At 41.8% G+C, this 27,832-nt stretch overlaps 1 protein-coding gene across 4 annotated transcripts in view; it reads right to left on the bottom strand.

Moving 5' to 3' along the window:
- CUNH10orf90 (chromosome unknown C10orf90 homolog) overlaps positions 1-27,832 on the bottom strand; it is a 142,687-nt gene that overhangs the window by 57,480 nt on the left and 57,375 nt on the right. For 3 of the 4 annotated variants that reach the window (XM_085841215.1, XM_021167523.2, XM_029479182.2), the window contains exons 2-3: positions 25,706-25,797; positions 16,201-17,317 (exon numbers count right to left, since the gene is read on the bottom strand). In XM_085841215.1, coding sequence (XP_085697341.1) covers positions 16,201-17,290 — 1,090 coding nt within the window. In that variant the 5' untranslated portion in view covers positions 17,291-17,317; positions 25,706-25,797. Of the gene's footprint in view, positions 1-5,348; positions 5,400-9,342; positions 9,390-16,200; positions 17,318-25,705; positions 25,798-27,832 lie in introns of those variants that run through there. The other variant, XM_085841216.1, reaches the window with a different exon arrangement.

Genomic DNA, 27,832 nt, shown 5'->3' with positions numbered 1-27,832 from the left:
AGTCAAAAGTATCCAATATAAAAAAATCGGTTAGGAGAATCGAGCATAGAAGACCACAGAAAGCACATCTAGAACCCCAAAACAGGCAACTGAGGAAACAAGGGAGGAAATCATTGTCTGAAGATATCTCACAATAAATACAATAACCGTCAGGTCCATGAAATGAACAAGAAGACACCTACATTTAAATTCACCATGAGTGGATGCCCACAGTCAGCTATTGGATGGATCACAGGGCCCCCAATGGAAGAGCTAGAGAAAGTAACCAAGGAGCTAAAGGGGTTTGCAACCCTATAGGTGGAACAACATTATGAACTATCCAGTACCCCCTGAAGCTCGTGTCTCTAGCTGCATATGAATCAGAAGATGGCCTAGTCAGCCATCAGTGGAAAGAGAGGCCCATTGGTCATGCAAACTTTATCTGCCTCAGTACAGAGGAACGCCAGGGCCAAGAAGTGGGAGTGGGTGGGGGACTTTTGGGATAGCATTGGAAATGTAAATGAAATAAATACCTAATAAAAATAAATAAATAAATAAATTTACCATGAAAAATAACACAACACAGAGACAGCTTCAATGTAACCCAGAGGTAAAGCCCAAAGGTATAATAGGTACAGGACAGATACCTTCTCCATGGCAACAAATGAAGCCAAACACAAAAAGAGTAAAGTCTTCAAGTGCTGAGCCGATATCACTGTCAGCACACGGTGGCATTCCTCACCAGATCTTTCAAATTTATGGACTATCCACATCCCCTCAACCTCATCCCAATCTGAAACAGTTTAGCTCCAAAGCTCCCCAATGCACACTTTAGGAATGTGAAAACAGATCTGACATGCGCAATGGAAAGGAACCAGAGACGTGGCAAACAGGACACAGGCAGACATTGCATAAAAGTAACAGTCGGACTGTTAGCCTCAGAAACAGAGCCGGTAGACCTGATGCGCAAGAATTGTGCTGTGGTTCTGCATTTCTGCCTCCCTACCTGAGGATGCTACATTGTTGTGAGATGAGAGGGAGGAGGGAGGGAGGGAGGGAGGGAGGGAGGGAGGGAGGAGAGAGAGAGAGAGAGAGAGAGAGAGAGAGAGAGAGAGAGAGAGAGAGAGAGAGAGAGAGCTGCTTTTAACTAGCAGAGATAAAGAGCAAAATGAGAAAAAAAAATCTGTTCAACGCAGGGCAATGAAGGAGATAAGACAGAAGTGAGAAACCTAGAAAACTTAGATAATGTGACAGACATAAATGGATACAAATCAACAATGAAGAAAATTATGAGTGGTCTCATCTTTCTGTTTAAACATTTGGGAATGACACATAATGTTTTGAGAAATAAGTACTGGATTCAGCCTTATTCTCTCTACATCTCATGAAAATGAAATGACAAGGAAAATAAAGTGATGTTTAAGAGCCTAGGCAGAAATTCTTTGAACATCAAGCATCATAGAGGCGAGTCATCTTTGGGGGTTGGATTCTGAAATATTTACAAATGCATATGCAGACATTTGGGGGGATGAAACCCAAGTCTAACAGGAGATTGACCTATGTTTTGCATACATGCTATGTACATAGCCAAAAGGTAATTTTAAATAGCATTTTAAATAATATTTCACACTAAAAATTCCATGGGGAAATATTTTCCTCTTGTGTTATATCAAATGTTTAAATATAGTTAGACTGTGGCACATTTTAGATTTTGGATTAGAGACGCTCAACCAAGTAGAAAAACTGGTAAATAGAAAATATCAATAGAATAAAATAAGAATCTGAGGGGAAATAAAAATAGTATATTGTTAAATGTCTCTGTAGACTTATACAAAGAAAAGGCAAGCCATTATTATGAGAGATGAATCAAGAACACTACTGGATACCCAACATACTATAAATACTATGAACATCTTTATGTGAATCACACAAATGCCTTGGATGAAATGGTAGATTTTCAAGACACAAATTCCTCACAAAAATGGTATAAGAAGTAGAACTCCTAGCTAATGACAATGTATCCTGGCTAGTTCTTATGGTAATTTGACATAGACTGGAGTCATTTGGGAAGAGAAAATCTCAACTGAGAAAATGCCCCGAGCTGGATTGTAAAGGCAAGCCTGTAGTTAATTTTCTTGACTGATGATTGACATGGGAGGGCCTAGATCACTGTGGGTGGCTTCACCCTTGAGCTGAGGATCTTAGGTACTATAAGAAGGCAGACTGAGAAAGCCATAGCTATAGGGAGTGTTCATCTATGAATTCTACTTCAGTTCCTATCTTGAATTTCTGCCCTGACTTCCTTGGATGATGGGCTTAAGCTATAAGATGAAATAAATTCATCTTCCTCTCCAAGTTGCTTTGGATCATCGTGTTTTACCACAGAAATAGAAACCCAACTACAACAATGCAAGTTAAAAAAAAAAACAAAAAAAACAAAAAAACAAAACAACAACTGTATTTGTAATGAAAACCTCCCCTCGAACTGATGTTCAGAGCAAGAGAGTTTCTCTGGTGAGCTCAGTCCAGCACTCAGAGCCAGAGGAGAGAATAGCTTCCAACTCATTTTCTAAAAGCTAGTGTTTCCATGATACCTAAGCAAACATACTAGTGTCTCACAAAATAGATCCCCAAATATTAGCAAATGAAATTTAGCAATATTATTTTATGATGTAATATATCATAACCAAATAGCAATCCCAAATTAGCATGAAAATCATTGCAGTTCCCCAGGTTCATAAAATAAAGAGGAAAACTTCTATTGTTAGGCAAATAAGGCTTAAAAGAACTTGTCAATACTCAATGCCCAGGCAAATCAAGAGTCTTCATCAAATTAGTAATAGGAATAAAAAAATTAGACTGAATAAAAGCCAAACAAGGGACTTACGTAGACATTTCTCAGAAAGTCTATATAAATGATCGACAGGCACACACACATACATGCAATATTCAATCATTAGAAAACCTCTAAAGAACCGTAAAGCAAAACCACAATGAGATGCTAATTAGGATGGATATTTAAGAGTAAACATAGAACAAGTATGGATGATGGTATACAGTAACAAGGTCCTTTGTACTTTACAGTAGGAATGCCAAGTAGTGCAGTCGCCATGGAAACAGTATGACAGTTCCTCAAAACTTACAAATAGAATTGACATGTAATTCAGCAATTTCACTCCTAGGTATATACCCACAAACAGTGAAAGCAGGGCATCAAAATAACGTTTGTACACTCATGTTCCTGGGAGGATTAATAAAAATAGCCTAAAGGTAAACAGAATCCAAGTGTCCATCAACATGTGGATGGATAAAAGAGGCCATATTCATGGAAGGGAATGTGATTGTGCCTCAGCAAAGAAGGAGACTGACAAATGGTATACCATGGAGAAAGCCTAAGGGTGTTGTGTGCAAGTAAACTGAGCCACTTGCAAAAAGACAGATGATGTGTATGATTCCACTCACATGAGGTCCCCAGAGGAGTTAATGCAGAGACAGCAAGTGGACTGTGCTCACCAGGGGATGGAGTGCCAGCTTTAATGGGGACAGAGTTTTGTTTATAAGACAATAAGAGTTATTTGGATGGGTGTGGTGACAGTTGCCAAACATCATTAATTTACCTAATGCCATGGAACTGCTCACTTAAAAACTAGTAAAATATCTCACAATAAATGGTGAAATATAAACAGCACTTTATATAGACAGACTTAGGTAGATGGAATCTACATTTTAAAATATCCTTATACTTAACAGGGACTAAGACAAAATGCTGTCTCTCAGTACCTCTCTTTATATCCTACTTGCGATGGTGCCTTATGCAATAAGTCATGAAAAACATGGCTGTGCATAGAGGACGGCCAGCTAGAGCCTTTCCCCATCTCTCATCTCCTACATCATTTTCACTACTTATTCTGCAACATAAATTGTTTGACCATTAGAGGACTGGAACAAATAAATGTCTTGTTTATGGCTGGGTTCTCATGTATGAAACTGTCAAAAGGGAAGTTTATTTGTTTTTTTTGGGGTTTTTTTTTTTTTTTTTTTTTTGGTTTTTCAAGACGGGGTTTCTCTGTATAGCCCTGGCTGTCCTGGAACTCACTTTGTAGATCAGGCTGGCCTCGAACTCAGAAATCCGCCTGCCTCTGCCTCCCAAGTGCTGGGATTAAAGGCGTGCGCCACCACGCCCGGCTTAAGTTTATTTGTTTTTAAAAAAAGGAAACTCCTAAGCCATCTATACAACACCGCTGTATTTGATAAGACCTCTTAAGAGAACCTCAATATTAAAGATCATTCTATAGAAATCAATTATGTATGTGTTGAGAAATGAATTGTTTAAAACTCAATATTAGCATTCATAATATGAAGAAAGGAAGGATCTATTGCATCCACACTAAAAATTATGAAATACTGGAAGAGGACATTGAGGACAAATGTGAGAAAGCAATATGCTACATAATGGAAGACCACAGGTTTGCTTCCATTTATATGGACATGAATATTTACCCTTGACCCCCAGGGGTGAGGGTGGTGGAACATTGACTATTAAAGATCACATGTTCCAGCAGTGACAGGAATATTTCATGTCTCTGTGTAATTGCTTTTAATAGTATCCAAAGTTTTGTGACTTTTAAAAAAAATTCAATTAATGTGATTTTTCATTTATAGAAGGATGTTTTAGCTTCTGAAATCAGTCTAGAAACTTATTTTCTCGTGTTCCCTGTTCATACTTTTAACTATCTATTTTATATGCCTTTAAATATAATGTTTATTTTATGACCTTTTATCTTTTCCTTTATCAGGATACCTTCATAGATCTATACATAAAATGTCTGTAAGTAAACAATGTCTAAAAACAGTGTATGAGAGAGTACAGAATTAGATTGGGGGTCTTGCTTAAATATAAAATGGATGTTAGACAGGGTCTGGTAGCACTTTGGCTGAATCCTGCAGTGGTTGGACCTCTCCATGCCGCTGGAGCACACTAAGAATAGCTGAGAGGATCCCCCCATCTTTCCCATACATAGATGGGAGCTTTTCTGACTCACATAGTATTCATGTGGAATGAAATTCCTACAAGGAAACACCTGTGTAAACCAGGGAAATCCTTGCATAAACAAGAATTCCATACAGGGGTGGTACAGCCAGCCAGTTCTGAAATAACAGATTTCTCATCGATGGTCCCCACGGATAAGTGGCATACAGTGTGTAGGAAAAAACAGATTCCTGTACTGTGCCACACAGGAAATTCATCTGAAATGATTACAGATTTAAATAAAGTGAAGAATGCGGGCTAGAGGAGCCTTTCTAAGCCTGTTGGGGGGATATAAAGGCAGGTGATAGAGGCAGCAAGGAATCTGAATGTAGAAAATTACCAGAAGCAGGCATGATGACTAAAGGCAAGATGGCATCTTGGGAGAGAAATCCTGGAACAGAAAAGGCATGTTAGTGAGTACTCCTGGAACCTGAGTCTCACTTGCTAATACTACTGATAAGACCAGCCTTGATGCTTCAGTTTAGACCTGTCATTATCCACAAGGGTCAACTTTACTCCCTGGGACAGTGTCTGGAGACATTTTGGAGGTGTGCCCCTTAGTGGGTCAGGGAGAAGTGCTGCTAGTATCTATGTGTGGAGACCAGGAAAGCTCCTAACACTGCTACATGACATTACCGAATGCCCAATATCTGGGTTGAGAAGCTGCTAGCCAAGCATTGTGTGTGTGTGTGTGTGTGTGTGTGTGTGTGTATGTGTGTGTGTGTGTGTGTGTGATAAAAATGAGCCCAGAAGGAGATAGAAGCTCGGTCATGGCTTCTTGGAAAGTTCTCGTGCTATCTATGGTGCTGTTCATTTAAAGTTATTTAAAAACTGGAAGCTTTAACAGCTATAGACTTTTACCATGCACATCTTATTATGCATGTCTATATTATGCTACAGAAATGTCTTATTTAAATGTACAAAGAATGTTATAATGGCGATGCATGATGTTTGAGGATGCTTAATGAAGGCGGAATTCATGCGGCAACACTACTGTGTCGAGTAATCTATACCCATGAGCATTATGATCATGTCTGTCTTCTCACCAAAGTCCTAGGAATCTTGCTAAGAAATTCCATGGCTCTTTTTAAGGATGTTTGTCAACACATTGTTCTAAAAGGTTTAAAATAAAAGTAATCTGTTTAACAATATGATTTTTTGGTTTTCAAGGTGAAGTAAATCCATACAGTAGAAGGCTTTACAATGATTAGATGTTTAACAGGGAATCATGGACAACACAGGTGGACAATCCAGGTGTATGATGTCATTTTTGTTTTTTAAAAAAGGAGAAGAGAGGAAAGGAAGTGTTATATGAGGAGAAAGAAAAGTTAGTGTGTGAATGAGAGAATTTACATAACCGATGGGAGGACATACAGGGTAGTAGGGTTAACATTGGTTTTCATGTTTCTATTTTTACTTCTTTTTTTTTTTTTTTTTTTTTTTTTTTTGGTTTTTCAAGATAGGGTTTCTCTGTGTAGCCCTGACTGTCCTGGAACTCACTTCATAGACCAGGCTGGCCTTGAACTCAGAAATCCACTAGCCTCCCAAGTGCTAGGATTAAAGGTGTGCGCCACCACGCCGGACTCAACTTTAATTTTTATAATGAATGTTTTGCTTTTTCAACAAGAAACAGAGAAGAGAGGGGCTGATTCATTTAAATTTTTTTCTAAGCAATCTTTTCACAGAATGCTAAACCTGGAAGAAACCACAGCCACCAAAGAGCCATAAAAGATGTTGCAAGTGGGCTGGGACAGGGCATGTCATGCCAGCACAATGTCCCTCACAGTGACCTTCCAAATGCACCCACCACACGACATTTCATGCATTTGGTGGGCCACCCCTCCAAATTCTATGGCTAGTGTCAGCTGCTCTGCCACTCACAGCTCTGTGGGCTATGGTTTCTGCACTGAACTGTTTCACTTAGACTTACACTATTTGTGCTGACCCAGGAGTGCTAGGGAAAACTCACATGCTCACTGTCTGAACAAAAACATCCAAGCATGGTTTATCCAAGCAAAAATGCTCAAGCTTCTATCCTCCTCATTCCAGAGCCAGATCCCACATCATTTAACTGCCAGTTTAGTCCTTGGAGTAAAGAACTGTATAATCTCTATCTGGTCCAACTCACGTATTTATACATGCAAAAGATAGGACACAGCCAGAAGGAGTATGTTTTGGGCAAAAATCTGTCATTATGAGTTTCCACATGTTTGAATGAGCTGGACTTCAAAGTTGGCTTTGGATTTTTTAGCAAAAAATTTGTTGTGGCGCACAATCTAAGACTCTGAGAAACCCTGAGTTTCTCAGAAGACTCAGAGCTCTGAGAAGCAGAGAGTACGGGGGGGGGGGGGGTTTCCTCATGGGACCCATGTGAATAATGCCATAGAATGGATGATGACTACACACTTCATGGAGATTTTCGAGCACACCAAGGAGCATAGAGAGGCTGGGTTTGGTAGTAAGTACATCTGTGATCCTAGCACTGGAGAGGCAGAGGCAGGAGCGTCACAGCAAGTTCTAGGACATCCAGGAATACATAGTGAGTTTCTGTCTCAAGAAAACCAAAACCAGCCAGCCAGCCAGTCAGTCAGACAACCAAATGACAAAATCCAGGTCAATGGGGAGATCCAAGGATGAGGTCCATGCACGCAAATCTTACAACTCATAGAGAAAATGGTTACAAAAAAACTAATTTTGGTAACTTTGTGATCAACTTCTGATTTCATGGACAACTTCCTAAAGGCTAATATATAAGGCTCTCCTGTGGTTATGATTGGGGACATTTCCACAGGTCATGTGTCACAACAATCAGAGTAGGCAGGTAGGCACTTCAGGGAGAAGAGTCTAACCCTAATTGTGGTGACACTGCAAAAACAAATACCACTACTACACATGCCTGCCCTCCAGGACACCTCAACCCTGAAGAGCCTGTGATAGCCCCTAAGAACCAAGACACATAGAAGAGATAACCCCATCTCCCCAAATATCTCACACAAGACAACACTAGTTGGGACAGACATCAGTGTTGGGTGGGATGATCCTGGATGTGATGCCCTTCCTGGATAAGAACAATTCTCTACACTCTCAACATCAGTCTCATATTATGCACTACAGTGTCCCAGCTGTGAAGCAGGGTCATTACCAACACAGATGCCTTCCCCATGCTGTGCTCTACTGGGTCACAAAGTATTGGATAGCAATGTGAGAAGCATTTCCACATTTTGACAGCAAACTATTCTGAAATCAGAGTTTAAAAGGATTCAAGTCTGTTCTATCATCTTCACCTGTCTTCTGCTCTCCCAAGTTGGTGGGCAAACCAGAAAGGATCACATCCTACCCAAAGGTCTTAGATTTACTCTAAGGTTACTGGGAGAAAGAAAAACTTGACCAAGAGACAGGACTGAGATACATGATCCTATTTCTCACGTTTTTTTTATTTTTCCATTTTCCAGATCATCTGTATCCAAAACACTTTTCTTTACATATCTCATCACAATACCATTTTGTCCTCTCAGGATTGTGTTTAATCTGATTTCCAGCAAACAGCTCAGACCACACCTAAGACTAATAACTACAGAGTGGTATTGAGTCCCACTGTGAATTCACGTGAGTAGCTTGATACACATGAATCGCCTATGAACTGTGTGGTGAATAACTAGCTAAATGGACTGAAATGCAGCCGGTCTTCCATCGACACCCCGTGGAGACTCTGCTGGTGGTCTAGACATGAATGAGTTCTAGAGAGCATGAGTATCTAGGACTCATTCATGTCTACACAGTTGCTCTATGGTTCTCTAACTTAAATATTTAGACCATTATCTGATCAGTCTTCAGTCCTTGAATCTATCTTTCTTTATGAATCCCCGGCAAACCTGAACAAAAGGAGTGTTAGTAATGACTTTCTCCCTAACATTGTAGAGACATAGCTCATTCATATAATGCAGGGTGTGTCTGATAAAACAAAGTGTATGTGTGTGTGTGGCGGGGGGGGATGGCTCTTGATTTCTAGAGCTGACTTGGGTAATGAAAAGGGGCAAATTTGGGTCCTTAAAGATGATGGAGAAGTATATTTATTATCCTGGAAGAGATGACTTCACCTCATTAAGACATCAGTAATGAAACAAACCTTCAATATCTTTGTGAAAACCCTCTACATCTTTGTGCAGCACAGCTCAAATGTCCCCTCTTCTTCATTTAGCCATTTGAAAGATGACAAACGTGTCCCATAATTGTATTTGACTCTTCTGACTGGCTTCTCAGGGGAAACACAGTTTGGAGAGCCTCACTCCTAAGCTTTCAGACCAACTGGGGATTCTGTAGTTTTCACAACCTACCTCTTGGTGGTGAATCTTACATGGCTCCCTCCCTTCCTTGGTTAGAGAATGTTAGGCCCAGGTGTGAGGAGTGGTTGTATAAGGAAGAAGACATAGGGTCCTTGAGTGACCCTGATGTCACATCAGTTGCTTTGTTGGCTCATCAGAGTATCTTGACCTCCACCAAACAACCAGATCTTGAATATCTGCTCTAAGATAGTGCTCTGCAGAATGGAGACAGTGACTCATAGGGTTCCCACCTTTTCAGATTGTGCAGCCTAGCAGGAAAAGGGCCTCTAGAGAGTGGGGAGGTCACTTTAAAAGACTGTAACCTATACACTTGAGTTTTGTTTCAGAACTGTGCAGTCAGAGAGCAGCAGAGTACCTGGAACCTGGACTGACAAAAACCGTCAAGGAAATGAGAACAGACTATCCAGATGGAATTCTGATATGGAGGCACCAGAAGGTGCTAGAGCTTAGCAGGTGCCCCAGTCATTAGTGACAATGGTAACTGGCATACAGTGACAGACTTTGTTGCCAACAATAAAGGGGAATGTGGGCTAGTGGCCATGATGAATAGTTTAGGAAACAGGAAAAGAACAAGAGGGAATTTGTCAGGCTTTGGTCAAAAGATAAGAGGCGGCCCTAGAGTCAATGGTATGAAGGGGTAGAGGACAAAAAAAATACCTCCCTTTGCTTGGACATCATCCCATCTGATTCTGAGAATTACCCTAATAATTTTTCTGACAGCTACAATGACAGAAAATCCCTTCTCCAATGAAAGAATTCAAATAACCATCTGGTCAACTTCTCCTACTGAACTAATAAAGTTATTGCTGACAAGTGACCGAAGATTATAAAAAGATTAGCCTCGAGCATGGGTGGCACACTTTGTCTAAAGGCCTGGGTGACAGCTATTTTGGTTTTGTGGGCTACGCAGCTTCTTTTCCAACTCTCAAGCTCTGTCACTATTATAGAAGTAGCAAGAGGATATTGTATATATGAACATCAATGTATAAATGAACATCAATGGTTGTGGGACTGGGTTGAATCATTGTTTGCTGACACCTCCTCTCTTCAAAATGTTGAGTGAGATGTAGTTCCAGTTTCTTTGTGCATTCATATGCACACTAAAACATCCCCTGGATCAAGTTATAGTTAATAAAACAAACAAAACCCCACTTTCCCCAATTATTCTTGCTTCAGGAAAGGTAAGAAAACACTACCCTAAAACTATTTACTTGGTCATGACCATACACCACTTATCAGCTGTACAAGTTGTCGCTATAGTGTTAGTTCTCATCCCACTGAGAAATGCTGCAGACAGGAGCAACCTTAGGAAATGCAGATGGATATACACAATGCTGGACATTCCAGTCCCTACAGATGACAGTCCATCTGGTCCACTGGCAAGTCCTGCTGGTTCACCTTTAAAACATGCCTCTGCTGAGTACATTTTTCTTGCTTGTGTATATACAGTTTCAGGGCTGGCCACTTTGTCCTGAACAACCAAAAGGAGGGCTTATCCTTTGCAGAGGCTAGCTCTCCCTTTCTCAGCAATCATCAGTTCCTTGTATTCCCTAGACCAGGGGTGTGACCCTGTGAGATTTGAGACTTTTCCCTTCCTTGTTAACATGTCCACTGATATTGCCATAGTGTCTGTCCTTTCTCTCTCTCTCTCTCTCTCTCTCTCTCTCTCTCTCTCTCTCTGTGTGTGTGTGTGTGTGTGTGTGTGTGTGTGTGTGTAAAACAACAATACTTATGGAAGAAGAGGTTATCAGTTTGAGAGGGAAAAAGGAGGAGAAAGTAAAGCAATTATTTTAATTACTTCAATATTTTAATTGTTACAAAGTATTAATGCTATTTTAATTATCAATACTTTAAATATTTTATTTAAAATGTATAAAAACGTTAAAAACAACCAGGGTTCTGGGTCTAAACACTTTGCAACACCTTCACCACTGTCCCCAGGCCAAGTCTGTTCTCACAATTGTCCAGTGTGCTCCTAAGTGAGCAAGCAGAGTTTAGCAGGAAAGAATATTCACTGCTCTCTTTACATGGGTGAGAAGATGATGGTCTATAGCCCACTTGCAGTCTTGTCCTAGGTGGAACTCAGGAAGTCTCCTAACTCCTTTCTGAGTGATAAGAGGTGCAGTAGAAAGTGGCAGGGTGGCTAGCTCTTACATGCACTGCATGGCACACTCTGGGGCGATAGCCCTCATTGGTCCACCTTAGAGACTTACCAGCAGGCAAGGGCTTCTTATTCAAGGTCACATCTACTCCCTGGGATATAAAGGCCCAGCCTTCTTGCTCCAGCTCAGAGCAACACTAAAGAGCCAGTCTCGATCCTGGGGTAGCTGTGACCTTCATTTTATCTATACACCAAGAGTACTTGCCTATCTGTTCATCCCTTCTTCATCTTTCTTCAATCCATGGTCATTCTCACAAGCACACCTTGGGAGATAGGCTATCCATTGATCTCCACCACAGAGTCTTAATTCCAAGAACACAGGATGCAATACTGTCAAGTAGTTCTAGATCAAAGGTCACAAATTATAGGCAGGCTAAGTCCCTCATACCATTTGCCTTTGTACATAAAACTTTATTGGCAACAGCTGTATAAACCTATGGATCACAGTGCTTTCCCACTAGAACAGTAGAGCTGAGTAAATGCCATACAACGTATGTAGCCTGCAAGGATGAGCATACTTTCCATTATAAGAGGACAGGGCAGGGCAGGGCAGGGCAGGACAGGACAGGACAGGACAGGACAGGACAGGACAGGACAGGACAGGACAGGGGAGGGGAGGGGAGGGGAGGGGGGAATAAAAGGAAAGGGAAGAGAAGGAAGGGGATAGGGGGAGATAGAGGAGGAGAAAAAAAGAGGAGGATGGTAGAGGTTAGTGAAGGCAAAAGGAGGAGGAAGGGGAGGGGAAAAGACAAGAAAGAACAAAAGATTGCTTCATTTAATTCTAGATTATTGGGGGGTGGAGATACATTTGCAAAATAACATTTCTTCCCATGCTGTCTGAGCCCTGTAGAAATAAGTCCTCTGTGATGAGAGAGCTGAGTTGAAGAGGCATTTTCCCTTCAGGTAAGCCTCATGTGTAAATGAAGTAAAGCTAGACCACTGTGTACACCCCATGCCTAGGAAGACAAGCAGATTTGGTATCTATGCAGTGGCCTGGCAGGGGCTTTTTCCTTCCAGCCATTCATAAGCTCTAATGCCTTAGAGCAGTGGTTCTCAACCTTGCTAACACTATAACCCTTTAATACAGTTCCTTATGTTGTGGAGACTCCCAGCCATAAAATTCTTTTGTTGCTACTTCATAACTGTAATTTTGTTATTGTTATAAGTTGCGACATGAACATTTGATATGCAGGATATCTGATGTGCATCCTCTAAAGGGGTTTATAGCCCTCAGGTTGAGAAGCAAGGCTTTTGAGTATGTACACTGGCCATGGGCCTACCACAGAGCAGGACATCATATTCTTTAGTCTTTTCTCCAATAGCATCTGACATTGTATCTTACTTTGTGTCTACATGGATGTCTCAGGAAGGAAAAGAGCTTTAGAGATGAATCACAGATACAAAATGAACTAAGTAATAGTTAACGTATCAGAATCAATGATGAATCAATCACACACACTGAGGTCAGGATCATTTAGATTAATATTAAAAATCCCACAGAGTGGCACAGAGACCAGGATTGGGGTTAGGGAAGGAGCTCCAAGATGATGAGCTTTAACTAAATCAATAACTAAACTTATTACAGCTCATCAGAAATCCATTTGTAGCCCACTGTGTCACCACCCCAGGAGATACTCCTGAGCCATCTTTAAATACCACTTTCTATGGTGACAGTGGAGACAGACCCACTACTGGGTACCACAACATCCTTACTCTGCCCAGAGTGATCACTGGCAAGGATACAACAGGATCCACAGACATAGCTCTAGCACTTAATGGATACACAGACTTAGGTAAGTCGTTTTCTCTCCAAGCCTTGTTTGTCTTGTCTACAAGATAGGCGTAACTGATACTTTCCCTACAGAATTGTTTAGAAGATTTAAAATAATGGATACAAGCCAGGATCTGGCATTGGGGATTTTAACAACATGTACCATGATTATTTTTCATGAGCATAGGGTGGTAACAGTGATGAAGGTTTCCCTCACAATAGGGGCAGAGTTTTGCATGATGTTTACCAGCAGGATGCTCACTAACAAAGCATCAAAGACCAAGAAGGTAGGCAAAAAAAAAAGAGACTCAACTCTTAACCTCAGTCCCAAAGGAAAAGTGAGTACTCATATGTTTGCTAGAAAGTTTTCTCCCATGGAACAGAACCTACCCGTTTTTCATGATGTAATTGCATGTATCCTATCTCCCCATACCTTAGGAGTCTTCCTGGGTTCTTATCTTCAAGGTTTACTCAGGAATATCATCTAGTGAACTTTCTATACAATGATCTAGTGATTAGAGCTAAAATTATCTTGATTCTATCTATGGACTCTCCCAGGCAGCACCTCCAAAGGTATCAGCAAAGTGAGCCCAGAGGGATCCTGCTTGGGTAGAGTTCAGATAAAAGGAGCTTGCTTCAGACAGTAAGAAGGATGAAGCCCATTCAGTGTATGTAGCCACAGGAAGCTATCAAGAATGTCTTAGATACAATGCCAGTTGCTGACAGGAAATGCACAGGTATTCCAAGTCTTAATGAGCATGGCCATGGTCTGAGAGTACTTGTGTTAAGGCTAAAAGGTTCTGTGAGGGTGGAAGATGAGCTTGCAAATGCTCTCTGCAATAGTAATGTACCCTGTACCAGAATAGACTGTGATCATTAGAGCTAGTCAATCACGCTTGTAAACTTCAGGCAGGAATTCTGTGGCATGGAGAGAGATGCTTTCTCGTTATCCAATAAGAAATGTAGCCCACTGAAAATTAGTGTAGATATACATGAGTGAGAGTGTATACAAGCCAAGTAAGTGTGTATGTGTGTGTATGTGTGTGTGTAATATGTGCATTCATGCACACTAGAGGCACATTCCCAAACAATAAATTACCCCCTATTCTAATGGAGAAAAAAGGCATATGGCTCTCTGTTCTCCTTTTGGCCTTAGGCTTAGGAATTATTTCTTTGCATATCTCCTCAATCCTTGATGTTTTCTGTGGTGTTGGATGTTAGGATAGAAACTGCCAAGGCTCGTATGATACTTCTTCTCTTCAAAAATTCCATCTGGGGCTGATAGAGAATAGGAAATAAACCTAAGCTTGAAGACATTCAAGAACACTAATTGGTGAGTGAAGGATAAGAGCTTGGAGTGGCTGTGTCACTGTCCACATTCATTGAACTAGAAAATAGGAAAGTGATGCTCAGATTCTTTGAGCCTCTGCGGCTTTCTCCAAATGATAGGATGCAGTCTTGTGATTTAGAGTCAGGCTCTAAATACATTTACAGTCTCTATAATACATGACTATTCTGAGGGATGTCAGCCCCACAGGAGGCAGAACTAACCTCCACTAACCCGCCTAGGAACAGCCAGCCTCTTTTCAAAGCCACAGGGAAGCCACTCTACCCTGAAATGTATTTGTGATCAGGATCTGGTTATTTTTAAAAAGCCTTTGGTGAGATTTTTAAAAATTTTCCAAGTGATTATTCTATACTGTGAAACAGAGCATCTAGTCACGTTCACCATAGAGTGCAGTCTCTCTATTTCTGGAATCATCATCAGTAAGGATGAAGCATTCAGCTTGAGCACTTCCTTAAATACAAAAGTGGCATTTATCTTTGGAACACAGAACAACTGTTTGCATTTTCCTGCATGCAATGAGGGTGTTGATGCAGGCATTTCAATAGTTTAATCAATCCAAAAGCTATATTGAATTGACGCTAAAGATCTCTGAACATCCAATATATCTACACTTGTTAAAATTAATTACATCATTTAACACTTCCATGTGCATTATAGTTTTTAAGTGTTTTACAGTCATTTTTATTAATAAATGCTAAATGGATAAGAAATTCATGCTATAAAATTACTATGCATATGCTGCGTTTTTAGTTTTACTATTATTTCTTTCAAATATTTTCCCCAAGTGGAAAGTCCATGACTCATAAACCAGTCAGTCTCACAACTGAGACAGAGACAGAGAAATCTGGGCTGCTTCCCTCCCTCCCTCCAAGACAGACTCGTTTCCTCTCCCGAAAGCCAAAGGGTCTCAGAGAAGCCCACCTGGGAAATTCTGTCTGGCCCTGAAATAGCAGAAATAGCAACAAAGCCCAGCCAGGATGCTCCAGACACAACCCAGGACACATGATTCCTTTTGCTGCTGATTGGTAAGGAACATTCCAACTTCCCCATTAGGAAACATGCTGTACTTACTACACACACACACACACACACACACACACCATTATACAACTCAAGTGTAGTTTTTAAATGTTGATGCTAACACATTTATCAATGATAGGATTAAAAATCAAAAACCTCAGATTCTAGAACTCTCAATAGTCATTGGACCCCTGAGAAGTTAAAAACAAAATCTGCATGTGGGTGTCATTTTATTCTACTTATCCTGTTCTGGAATGTGGTGTGAGCCCACTCTCTTTCAGCTGTGGAAGCCACTGCTTGCTAGGGGTTGCCTGTATGGCCTGGCACTGTTGTTGGGATAGGGATCTTGATGGAAGGTTTCTTGTCATCTACAAATGTGTCATCTGAGAACATCTGTCTAATCAGACAACAGTGCTAATTTATGAGCTGCTGACTTGGAGCAGAGATGTGATCGATCTACTGGGATGATGCTATACAGAAGAAATTCAGTAGCCCTCCCTTATCTGGACACTGATAGTGGACAACCTCCTGAGGTGAACATCTACTCACCAGCCCTGTAACTCCAGCCGGGAATATGGATGGAGAGTTGGTTGGTGTGGCTGCTACTGGTACATGTTGCATGGTCCTCTTTCTCCTTTCGTCCTGGGACCTGGTTCCTTCCCACGTCTGCCAATTTGACATTTTCCAGTGGAGGGGAGCCAGTCCGAGGGCATGTGCCACTCCCCAAATGTACTGGCACCAATGCTGGGCTCTCTTTCCAGTGACCACCTTGTGGCTGGCCCCATTGTGGACCTAGGAGGTCCTGCTTTCCCTCTGAGAGTTCCTGTGATAGAGCTGTGCTGATTGGCTCTCCATTAGCTGAGCTGTCTACTCCATCTGCTGTTAACTGGTGGGAACTACAGCGGAGGCTGAGAGACAGGACAGACCTGTGCATTTTGGGGCTAGCAATTTGAGGTCGCTCAAGGGGAACAGAAAGAGACTTGTCCAAGTAGTAAATGGCATTGGGACACTGCTGAGACACCCGGAGGTGGACACAAGAACTGAACACCAGTGGGACTTTTCTCGATGGTGAATTGTCTGAAGAAAAACTGTCCTCATTGTCATTCATGTGGGGGACCCAGTAGTCCTGCCTTGCACTCAGCCTTGAGTGAGCCTGGGAAACCTTCATCCCCTCTACGGAGCCATTGCTGGGGAACTCTGTACAGGTGAAGGGTCTATTGTGCTGACAGAGATGGGCATCACTAGCCAGAACTGGGGGCTCTTGGAACAGAGCATTCTTGGCCTTGCACTTGGGACACAGTGGGTCCCTAAAAGTGTCCCATATCAAGCTGCTGGCTGGAGGGCCCACACGTCGGGCAGTAATGGTGATAGACGAGAAACCACTGTGGGAACCTTTGCCTAGATTGTCCCCTGTAGACAGCGGTTCTGTCTCCAGTCCTTGATCATCTGATGGAGTCAAAATTCCCAATCTGTCTGGAGATAGAGCAAATCGTCTGTGCATGCTCACTCCATCGCGCCTGGCCAAAGCTGGCTTTGTGGGACACAGCCGAGGCTGAGCAATTGCATGTGGCAATATTGCTCCATTTTCCATAGATTTCTTTTCATCAATCAGCCGGGAAATGACCACAGGCGATATCATTCTTGTGCTCTGTGATGCCAGTGTCTCCTAGAAAATAGAAAAAAAAAAACAAAAACCTCAATTATTCCAGCAGTTCATAGGAATGCAGGTAGTGAACTCTTACAGGCCATGGGGAGGCTGGAGAAGGAGCACTTGGGTTTCTCACTAAGGCACTCTTGATGCCAAACCCGAGCATTCTGGGGGGATGGAGACCTAGGTATGTTTGTGAGGAAGTAATGTTCTGAACACCTTAGGAAAATCAAATGTCCACGTTCAATTTCCCAAACAAGCTTTCTCTTACTAGAATGGATGTACCAAGATGGATGTATACCAATCTACATAGTATAGTAGCTCAATGCTATTCTATGAGGAGCATTGGTCCAAATTTAAATGATCAAGGAATTCCATGCTTCGTAATTAGCAGTTCTTAAGCCCTTATGTAAATCACTACGTGTAGAATAAGGCATGTTGGGCCCCATTTTGGCTCTGGTTTGAGCCTTGAGGACAAACTTGAGCTTGGTTTGAGTTTTGAGACCGGTCTCAGTCACTTCCGTATCAGGGTGGCTCAGCAAGACCTGTTTGGTCCTGCCTCTGCACCCTCCATCACCCTTCCCTGCCTCCTACATCATCTTACCCCATCAAAAAAAAAAAATCCCCCTTCCTATGCTCCAAACTTAAATAAGTGAGAGGCTGATGCCATAAAGTTGAGCTCCTGCTTTGACAAGATTCCTGGCTCAGTGTGTTTCTTTGGGGCCATCAACACTCGCCATCCAGCTCAGCCCCGGAAAGACCCTGGCAGGACTGGGACCGCAAAGGCACTGTGATTTTTTTTTTAAACCATGTTTAACCAGATAAAGAATAAAGAGGAGAATCTGTCTCTTCTTGTGTTTTCATGTATTCTGCAGAAGGCTGACCCCAGCCCAGCACTCAATGTGACCACAGCCCAGCACTTAGTGTGACAGAGCCCTCTGGACCTTGTGTACAAAATTGCAGAGACTCTGAAATAGTGATAGAAACTATAGCCTTGGAAGCCAAAAGGCATCGATAGGGTGCGCAAATATTCAAGAGCAGATCTCAAACCCTAGCGTACCTTAGAATCACCTAGAACATTGTGAGCACAGGTCTGAAATTCTGAGTGTGGACTACTGAAGATGTTAGCCCACATGCATACACTAGCAAACCTGATGGAGGTGATTTAGGGAGCATGAACAGAGTCACAGCTGGTCTGCTACCATCTCAAGAAAAAGCATCTATAAGGGGTAGGCCTAGGTACCATGGAAGAAAGCTTGGGTTTGCCTTTCTCAAGATGTAAGAACAAATATAGTATTTGCGTTTCCTTCATGGCAGATTTAATATTCATTTATTTAAATAACTAAGTGTTCTCCTCTATCTGGACATGTGACTCTACATACAACCCTGCAATGACACAAGCTAGATTCATTTGGGATAAGGGACTCTCGATTGAAAAAAAATGCCTCTGTAAGACTGGCCTATAGGCAAGTCCATAGAACCCTCTTTCTTGATTGATGATTGATATGGGAGGACCTTGCCGACTGTGAGAGATGCAACCCCTGGGTTGGGATTCCTAGGTGTAACTAGAAAATATGCTAAGCATGTCATGAGGAGCAAGCCAGTAAGCAGCACCTTCTATAGACCAGTCTGTCCTTGAACTCAGAGATATGCCTACCTCTACCATACAAATGTATTTACTCTTTATGTGAGAAGTCACAAATTTCAAAAGCTAACCAGAGATGGGGGTGGGGCATGGGGAGTCCATTTTAAACCTCCTTCAGTGTTTAAAAACAAAGTCTTTCCAACTCTTAGACAAGGACAACGCTTCAAACATCTCTTCCAGCCACACTGACACCTTCCACTTCAAGGTCTTTCTGCAGTTCAAGGTCAACTTCATGGAGTGAAGATGCCTTCCTAGCACCTCTGTTGCTACAGTATAGAGTAATAATTACCTGTAGTTTGCAAGACCCAGATGCCCATGACTCCACCTTAGACAAATCAGTATAACCTAGAGGGCTAGAGACAGGTCCTTTTATAGCATCTGTTTCCAGCAGGCTTCCCTTGTCTCCATGGAACTCTCCCTACTCCACTCTTCTCCCTGTAGCACTCCCATGGCTACGATTTGCAAACAAGAAAATGACAGTGCACCTGGAGCCCATTTGACAGTACACAGTCCCTCCCCATCCTAGTTAAATTTAGTTCTGATAATAATTGTTCCTGTGCACCCTGCTATGGGTGTAATCATACCCAGTGGGAATTCCTTTGACATTGATCTTTGGAGGAAAAAAAAATAAAACGCAACTTGGAACCTGCAGTGTTGTTCTTATTCTGCAGGGCAGTGTTTCCTCAAACTTGGACCAGTGATAACCTGGGTTTAAAAATCTCACAGGGTTGAGGTAGATACCCGAACACCTTAATCTCCAGGCTTAAGTTGATTCAGGACCTGTTGGGATGAGGTCTAGAATCTGTATTTGTAACCAGCTCCTTGGTGGCCCTTGAGGGTACATAGACATAGAAGAAAGAGGGTGAACTGACTTAGAACCTGGAACCCATCCTGAGTCATGGTTCTCAGAGACCCCAGACCTCAGAGAAGCCTTGATATGCATGGCTGTAATCCTAGGAAAAGATGGAAATGGAGTCTGTTAAAAGGTACCCTTCCTGGAACTGGAATGTCCAATGTCACAGGACCCCAATCTTGGTCTCAGGATCCTGTGAGAGTCTGGCTGGGCCTTGGAGTCAGTGCCACTGTATTGTTAGGAATAAAGAGCTGCCAGTTCTGCTTGGACCTCACACAGAAAAGACCCTGATACTGGCAGTGACAGTCTGGTTCCTCCAGGCAGAGCTCAGGAACATATTTGCTGAGGGCTTCCTTGGGGGCACAGGCTTTGGGCATCATCCCAGTAGGTCCTCGAGGCCCAAGGGAGCCTATATAAAGAGTCAGCTGCCATTTCACTACCTGAGGCCTGGAAAGTGTGACTGTGATTTTTGACTCCATCAAAAGGAAGAGGAGAGAATGATAATGAGATGTGTGACTCTGAACTGATTTCCCAAGCTCTTGTTATTCAGGGTGACACTGTTCCTGGCTGAATTCATGCTGGTCAGAATCATGTCCAGGAAAAACTGTCTGATTCTCTTCTTTATAGGCAAGGTATGAAGAAGAAAGAGAGATGCCAGTGTGATGGTGTTAAATGTCGAAGTGAGCCTTGTTTTAGTTTCTTTTCTGCTACGTGATAAAATACCCTGACAAAAGTAACAGGAAGGAAGAAAGGAAGGAAGGAAGGAAGGGAGGGAGGGAGGGAGAGAGGGAAGAAAGGGAAGGAGGGTGGGTGTTATTTAGCTCACAGTTCAAGGCATAGTCCATCATGGAAGGAAAGATAAAGCAGCAGCGGCAGCAGCTAAAAGAAGCTCCTCACACTGTGTCCACAATATAAAGGCCCCAGCTCGCACCAGTGACATGATGCTACCCACAATTAAGATAAGTCCCACATCACTTAACTCCAGAGAAACACCCACAGATTTTTTCCAAAGTCCCATCTCCCAGGTGATTCTAGATTTTGTCAAGTCAACATTGAACACTAATTATTACAGGCATTTGTATAAATTACATTTCCCACGACTCAGCAGAGATTAGTAAATAATTGATGTGATCAAAGCATCAGAAGCATCGAATTGGACTTGCCCATAGCTGCTATTTTTGTGTTGCCTATAACATTGAAGTTATAGGCAAACCATACACTTGGTGATTCGGATGACAAATATTTATTGAACACCTATCTACATGCCAGGTGCATACTGAGTATTATAAACCCTTGTGGTCTGCTGGAATTAACTCCCTGGAGATACTATCCAAAAAAATCATTAGGTTGAGGGTTGACAAAAGATCCCCAAAATAAAATTAGAGGAATTAAAATAGAAAAGAGGGACTTTTCACCTTTTAACATATATTCCAATATTCCTGTAAAAACAAGTTTCATTTATCAAATCTAGTTTTCTCACTGAAACCAATAGATAATCAAATACAATATGCAACTTAGGGTTGGGAAGATGGCTTGCTTGGTGAAATGCTTCTGCATAATCATAGAAACTTGGATTTGGATCTGTAGCACCCACGTAAAAAAACAGGTCACGACAGCATGAGCAACAGCATGTGCCTACAAACACTGCTAGGGAGGCAGGATCAAGATGACCCTATCGCCAAAAATGAGGTGTAAACTAATCAACAAAGGCACTGATGTCAACCTCTGGCCTCTACATGCACAGGTGAATATAGCTACACACACACACACACACACACACACACACACAATCACCACCACCACCACCCCGAAAAGAAGAGACAAATTATACAAGTACAGTTTGTTTCAAATCAAGCTACTTTGGGGGCACACCCCCCTCTGCCTTTTAACTAAAGGTTAACTAAAGGTGGCTTTGAAGGGAGATATCTTTCATGTAAAATAAAGTTAAAAGATGTAAGACTTGATTTGAAAGGATGTAGGAAACCGTCAGTTTTGAAAATGATACATTTTAAAATGAGCGGGAGCCGGGCTGGGTTTGAGTCTGGCTTTGGCAACAGAGCATCTCTGACCACTGTCTTCTGAGATCATGGTTTCCATCCTCTTGCACATAGACGCTGGCTGCTGTTGATGTCTTCTAAATGTTTTAAGAGATTGATTTATCTTAAGCGTTTCCAGCAGGATTTTGTAGAACTGGTAACTGTTTTCAGAGTTCCGGGCTTCTTATCGACTGCCTTTGCTTTTACTTATGTCGTGAGGCATATGACTAAGAAGGACAGGCATCGTTTTCTAAGTTGAAATAAGAGGCAGGTAAGTGTCAGATACTCAAAGCAATCCCACCCTGAGCCACTGAGGTGAAAATGGCTTTCTTCCTGCAGCAATTTATATCTCCAAAGGAGAAGCACGCAGTATGATCTGTCTTTGAAATATGTCTTTCTCCCCCTTGGGTGAGACAATTCTTTCCTTTGCCAGTAGAGCTCTGCAACCTATGACTGTACTTTCCAGATTGGAATCTATCTCCTCATAGACACCCTCTGCCCCAGTTGCCTCTGCCTGCTGCATACCTGCTTCCCTCCACAGAGCAGGCCTAGAAGTATCAATGCTGGGTAATCTGTCAACCTCATACTGCGGTGTCCCGGATGCAAGAGCAGTTCAGGCTTGCATTTATTCTGTGGAGAAGCAATGGAGACACGGGGCTTCAAAACAAATGGGAAATGGGAGCCTCGCTTGCTCCTCATCTCAAAGCCATTGTCTTTCTGCACAGTCACTGGAGACGAGAGGGTTCAGGCATGCATCCCAGCAGTAAAAAGCTGGCTAGAATCAACCTTTCACCTGTGTTTTTATTGTGGTTAACAGATATAAGAGTTGTCATCTTACCCATGCTGAGTGTCCATTTCCCCGTGTCCAGTGCATTCTATAATGCTATGTAGCCCTCACCATCCATTTTCAGAACTCATCTCATAAAACTAAAATTCTGCTCCCATTAAATAAAAAGTCCTCATTCCCTCCTCCTCACAGCCACTGGAAACCAAGAAGAATCAATGCTTTTAAACAGGGGGAAGGCAGTTAGTAAATCTCAGCGTGTGCAATTGCCTCTTATAATCTGCAGAATTTAAAAATAAAAATTATAAATCTCTTAAATGACGCTGAATTTGCTCATATTGGAGTGGTGCATGAAAGAAGAAAGCCATGAAAATTGATGTGCATTGTTAATGCATGCTTTTTAAACACAGGGGAAATAAAGGATAATCAATAAAGGAAAATCAATATTTTCTTATGTATATATTCCTGTATTGTCCTAAGTTTCTTTCTTGTGTATGTACATCTGTTTGTGTGCAGATGCACCAACACACACACACACACACACATACACACACACACACATAGTGTGTGTGTGTATGTGTGTGTGTGTGTGTGTGTATGTGTGTGTGTGTGTGTGTGTGTGTGTGTGTGTGTGTGTCTAGATGTTGACACCAGATGTTGATAGTCTGTTGCTCTCTGAGATGGAGACTATTTCTGAACATGGAACTCAGCAATTTGGGCAAACCAGCTAGACAATAAACTTCTCCTTCTCCATATCATGATGCTGGGGTTATAGCTACACACCACTGTGCTTGACTTGTGTATGGGGCTGGGGATCTAAAGTCCGTCCCCCTGTTTATGAGGCATCTCTGAGTTCACTGATTGAGCCATCTCTGAGCCCCTATTTTCCTATATTTCTACATGATATTCTCATTAATTTTAGAATCAGGAAAACTTTAATTTTATATATTTTTAGAAGAAGTGAACATATCCCAAGTTTTGAAACAACCACTTGGCAAAAGAGGTGCAGGCTTGATGTACTTGGGAGGGAAGTGGTGAGGGAGGCTGAATATTAGGGCACTAACCCAGGTGAGGGTCTGGTGGGATGCTTCAACACTTGGTAGTGGCCTTATAACACACACAGGACAAGCTTTCAAAGCTCCTGGTTAGGAGGAGAAGTTGAAAGTCACACTATGGATTAGATTAAATGGATTCAGGTAATTCCAGAGCAGATGTTGAGAAGGTGTGATTTGCAGGAGATGACTCAGCCACAGAGAGTGACTGCTCAGATTTATTCATTCTCTCTCTCTCTCTCTCTCTCTCTCTCTCTCTCTCTCTCTGTGTGTGTGTGTGTGTGTGTGTGTGTGTGTGTGTGTGTCTGTATGCCTATGTGTGTGAGGTGGTGTGGATTTGGCCACATGGTCCCAAAATTCTGTATCATGATTAATGACCAAACTAATTAGTGCTAACATCAATTGGATAATGCTGAAAGTGTCCAGCTCCATGTGGAGAACAGAAAGGAACTATGGTCAACTGGAATATGTTCTTCCTTTCTATGATGCTGGGAATGGAACCCAAGGCCACACGTATGCTATACAAATATTCTAAAATTGTTCTGTATCTCTTGCCCTAAAATCTTTCTTTTGAATATAGTAATTCATCCCGGCAGCTCCCCCATCATTCTGGGACTCAACTCTTCTTTCCCCAGCCTCAATGCCCAGTGACCACAGTTCCTCCTGCTTATGCTCCACCCCCTTCCTGTTCTGCTTCCAGGAAACAAATCAAGTCCATCCATGCATGCTAAGTTCTTGTCACAGTGTGCCCCTTTAGAACAGGCTTTGAATGCCAACAATTATATCTCACTTCTTAGGGTTCAGAATAGTACCTTCACTGGTTAGTTTTTGGCAATGTGACACAAGCTAGAGTCATCTGAGAAGTGGGAATCTCAATAGAGAAGATGACCCATCATATTGGCTTATGGGTGTATCAGTGAAGCATTTTCTCCACTAATGATTGACATGGGAGGGCCCAGTCCACAATGAGCAGTGCTATGCTTAAGCAGGTAGGCCTGGACTGTATAAGAAAACTACCAGAGAGAAAGCCTGTAAGCAACATTAATCCATGGACCCTGATTCAGTTCTTGCCTCTAGGTTCCCGAATTGAGCTCCTGTCCTGGCTTCTCTTAATGGTGAACTTTAACCTGTAATCCAAATAAACTCCTTCCCAAGATGATTATGTCATAGCAGTAGAAGCCAAACTAGACCAGCATCCTCTTTACCTTGAGAGATTAGGGTTAAGGGCCCCTAGATGAGCTGTAGCATTAAATCAAAAATACACATTTTTGAGAAGAAAAAAGAGACATGTTTATCATTTAAATCTGTTATAAGAACATATAAATAAGACAGAGCAGGTAAGCTCTTCTGGGTCAAACCTCCAGAATAAAGAAGAAAACAAGAACTCTGGGGGCCTGGCAGCTTAATTGCTTTAAGATTTGCAGGTGTGTGATGCATGACTCTGCACCAAAGCTTCATTTTGGCTTTTGCACAAAGAGTTAAATATCAGGACTCCCACTCCAGGTCAACAGAATAGTCAAAATGAGTCAATCAGTTAGACAGAGCCTAGGGGATATAATCTAGCAGTGTTAACCACTATGTGTAGAGTTCTTTACTCTCTAGTCTGAATCACTTCATTATACAAATTTGACTTCTAATTCTTTGTGTCTATTTCACACAACTAACACATTTTTCCGTTCAAACAACCTGTCCTAGCTTGTTATATTCCAAAGCACTTCCTCCTGACCTTCACAATGGTACATGGCCTGATCTTCTGGCTCCTCTCTCCTACTTTAAAATTGAGGTAGAGCATCATACTTTCCTATGACACTACAAACTTACAAATTGTCGGCATTTATTGAAGAGTTACTTTAAAATATACATATAGATTCTATAGTTTCCTATAAAATCCTTAATCATTTGCGGTTGGATTTTTCTGGTTCATTAATTCAACACTTAACTAAAGAAAATAAACCACCAGCCTATGGAAACAGGCCAGCAATTGTGTTTTGCAGTCCAGCACCTTCAGCTGATTGGAAGGCACAAACGTGTGTTACCTTGGTGAAGTCCAACTTCCTCTCTGTAACATCAGACTGCAGGTTTTTAAGGGCGATTTGATCATTTGTACTATAGCACGTGTGCAGTAATCCTAGACAAAAGGAGGGGACATGGCTACTTTTAGTACACTGAAGGATAAAGTAGAATGCTAACCTCAATTTAATATAATTAATATAAAATTTAATGTTCCCACATCCACATGATATACCATCCAATAGCAATTCTGGTATATTCCAAGCCATGACAAAACCTGTGTCCCTCCTTCTTTGTTCCAGTCACTTCTGCTCATGGATCGCATTAATTATTGAGTCAGTTACTCAATACAGTAGAATCCTTCCCCATACAGTTGTTTCTCTCCTCTAGATTCGGTAAGTGGTTGACCAGATATGGCCTTAATCATGTTTCCATTGTCCCAGGTTTACACTCAAGAGAGAACGAAAACCGCATTCTGTGGGAAGCCACATGTGCCGTTGCAGGGTGGCACTGGCTTCTGCTGGCCACCACGCATACATAGGCAGTAAAGTTTTTTTTTGCCAAGATGAGGTTTTGAGAATTAACCAAAATTGACCAATCAGATGAGAGAGAAGTTGACCAATCAGATGAGAGAGAAGTTAACCAATCAGAAGAGAGAGAAATTAACCAATCAGATGTAGGCATGCAAATGAGGTGGTAAGCATCAACCAAGCACAACCAATCCGGGTGTGAGACACGCCTCTCCTAGGCCTATATAAAGCAGCACCAGTGCTGGGCTCGGGGTCTATTCGCCTCTACAATCAAGCTCTCCCAATAAACGTGTGCAGAAGGATCCTGTTGCAGCGTCGTTCTTGCTGGTCGAGTTGGACGCACGCAAGAAGTGGTGCCGAAACCCGGGACAAAACATCTTCAGGCACTAGTGAAGACCCCCTGCTACAGGGAGGATTCAGAACTGTATCACGGGGAAGGAGCGGTTAATAAAGGTTCCCGTAAAACAGACTGCTGAGAAGCATCCGGTGTGGATTCAGAACTCTTCAGCTGGGGAACTGTGGTAATGAAGTGTTCCTGCAAAACAGACTGCTGAGAAGGAGTCAACTGCGTGGATTCAGAACTCTTCAGCTGAGGAACGGTGGTACCGGTAAGTATAAAGAAATTAAGGTAAGTCTCTGAGAGGTATGCTTTCTTATGCAGTAGGTCTGGTAGTTGTTGCTGGGTTTGTGTGGGACCAGCTGTTAAGGGAGGGCAGTGACTTTGTAGGAGTACCAGGAAGGCATATCAGAAACAGAGAGAAAGGAAAAAGAAGACACGCGCAGAAAAATAAGTAACTTAAGAAATATAAAAAAAGAGAAAAAGAAAGGAAGCTAAAAATAAAGATACAAAGGATAATATAAAATATAAAGATACAAAGGATAATATGAAGATACAAAGGATAATATAAAGATATAAAGGATAATATAAAAAATGAAGAACAAAAAATTAAGTCAATTTACCCTCCTCTCAAGAACTTTGACTAAAGAGGCAGCCTTCATCAAAGGCTTAACGATAGCTCTCAGGGAAAGAGGAGTAACTATTAGAAGCAGCCACTGTGCAGAATTCCCAGAAGAAAGAGAAAAAATGAAAATAAGCTATTTCAGAGCCCTCCTGGGAACAGAAGGAAAACAGGAGACGTCCTGCTTCCTCTCTGACTCCTATGGAGATATTCTTAGCTCTGGTTAGGATATCTGTGTCCCTTTGAGCTGTCTATTGTCTGTTTTTGGTGCACCAAATCGTCTATATGTTTGTCAATTCATGTTTGGATGATTGAATGATTGTTTTTCTGTGTTTCATGTTGAAAAATATAAAAAGCAGTCTCAGTCTGCACAGCAAAAATTGACAAGATAGCTGCATAGTGGCTGGGAGTCAAGTACAGCTGAAAAAGCCCTGCTGAGGGCCGATTGCAAATGGAGCTTTTAAAGGGGCAGGCAGCCTTTTGCTTGTAACAGAAAGTTAGCTTAAAATTGGAAACTCAAGGTTGGAGTCATTCTAAACAACATGAACAAACCCAAGAAAACAGGTCATATGCAAAAGCAGTGTACAAAGGGTAGAAAAGAGGTTTGAAAAGAAAGTACATATCTTTACAAATAAAAGGAAAAACCTTTCAAGGTATAATGGAT

Source organism: Mus caroli, unplaced genomic scaffold (assembly GCF_978045245.1).
Source record: "Mus caroli unplaced genomic scaffold, Mus_caroli_1 scaffold_8, whole genome shotgun sequence".
Taxonomy (NCBI): domain Eukaryota; kingdom Metazoa; phylum Chordata; class Mammalia; order Rodentia; family Muridae; genus Mus; species Mus caroli.
This window is presented reverse-complemented; position numbering and strand designations above follow the sequence as displayed.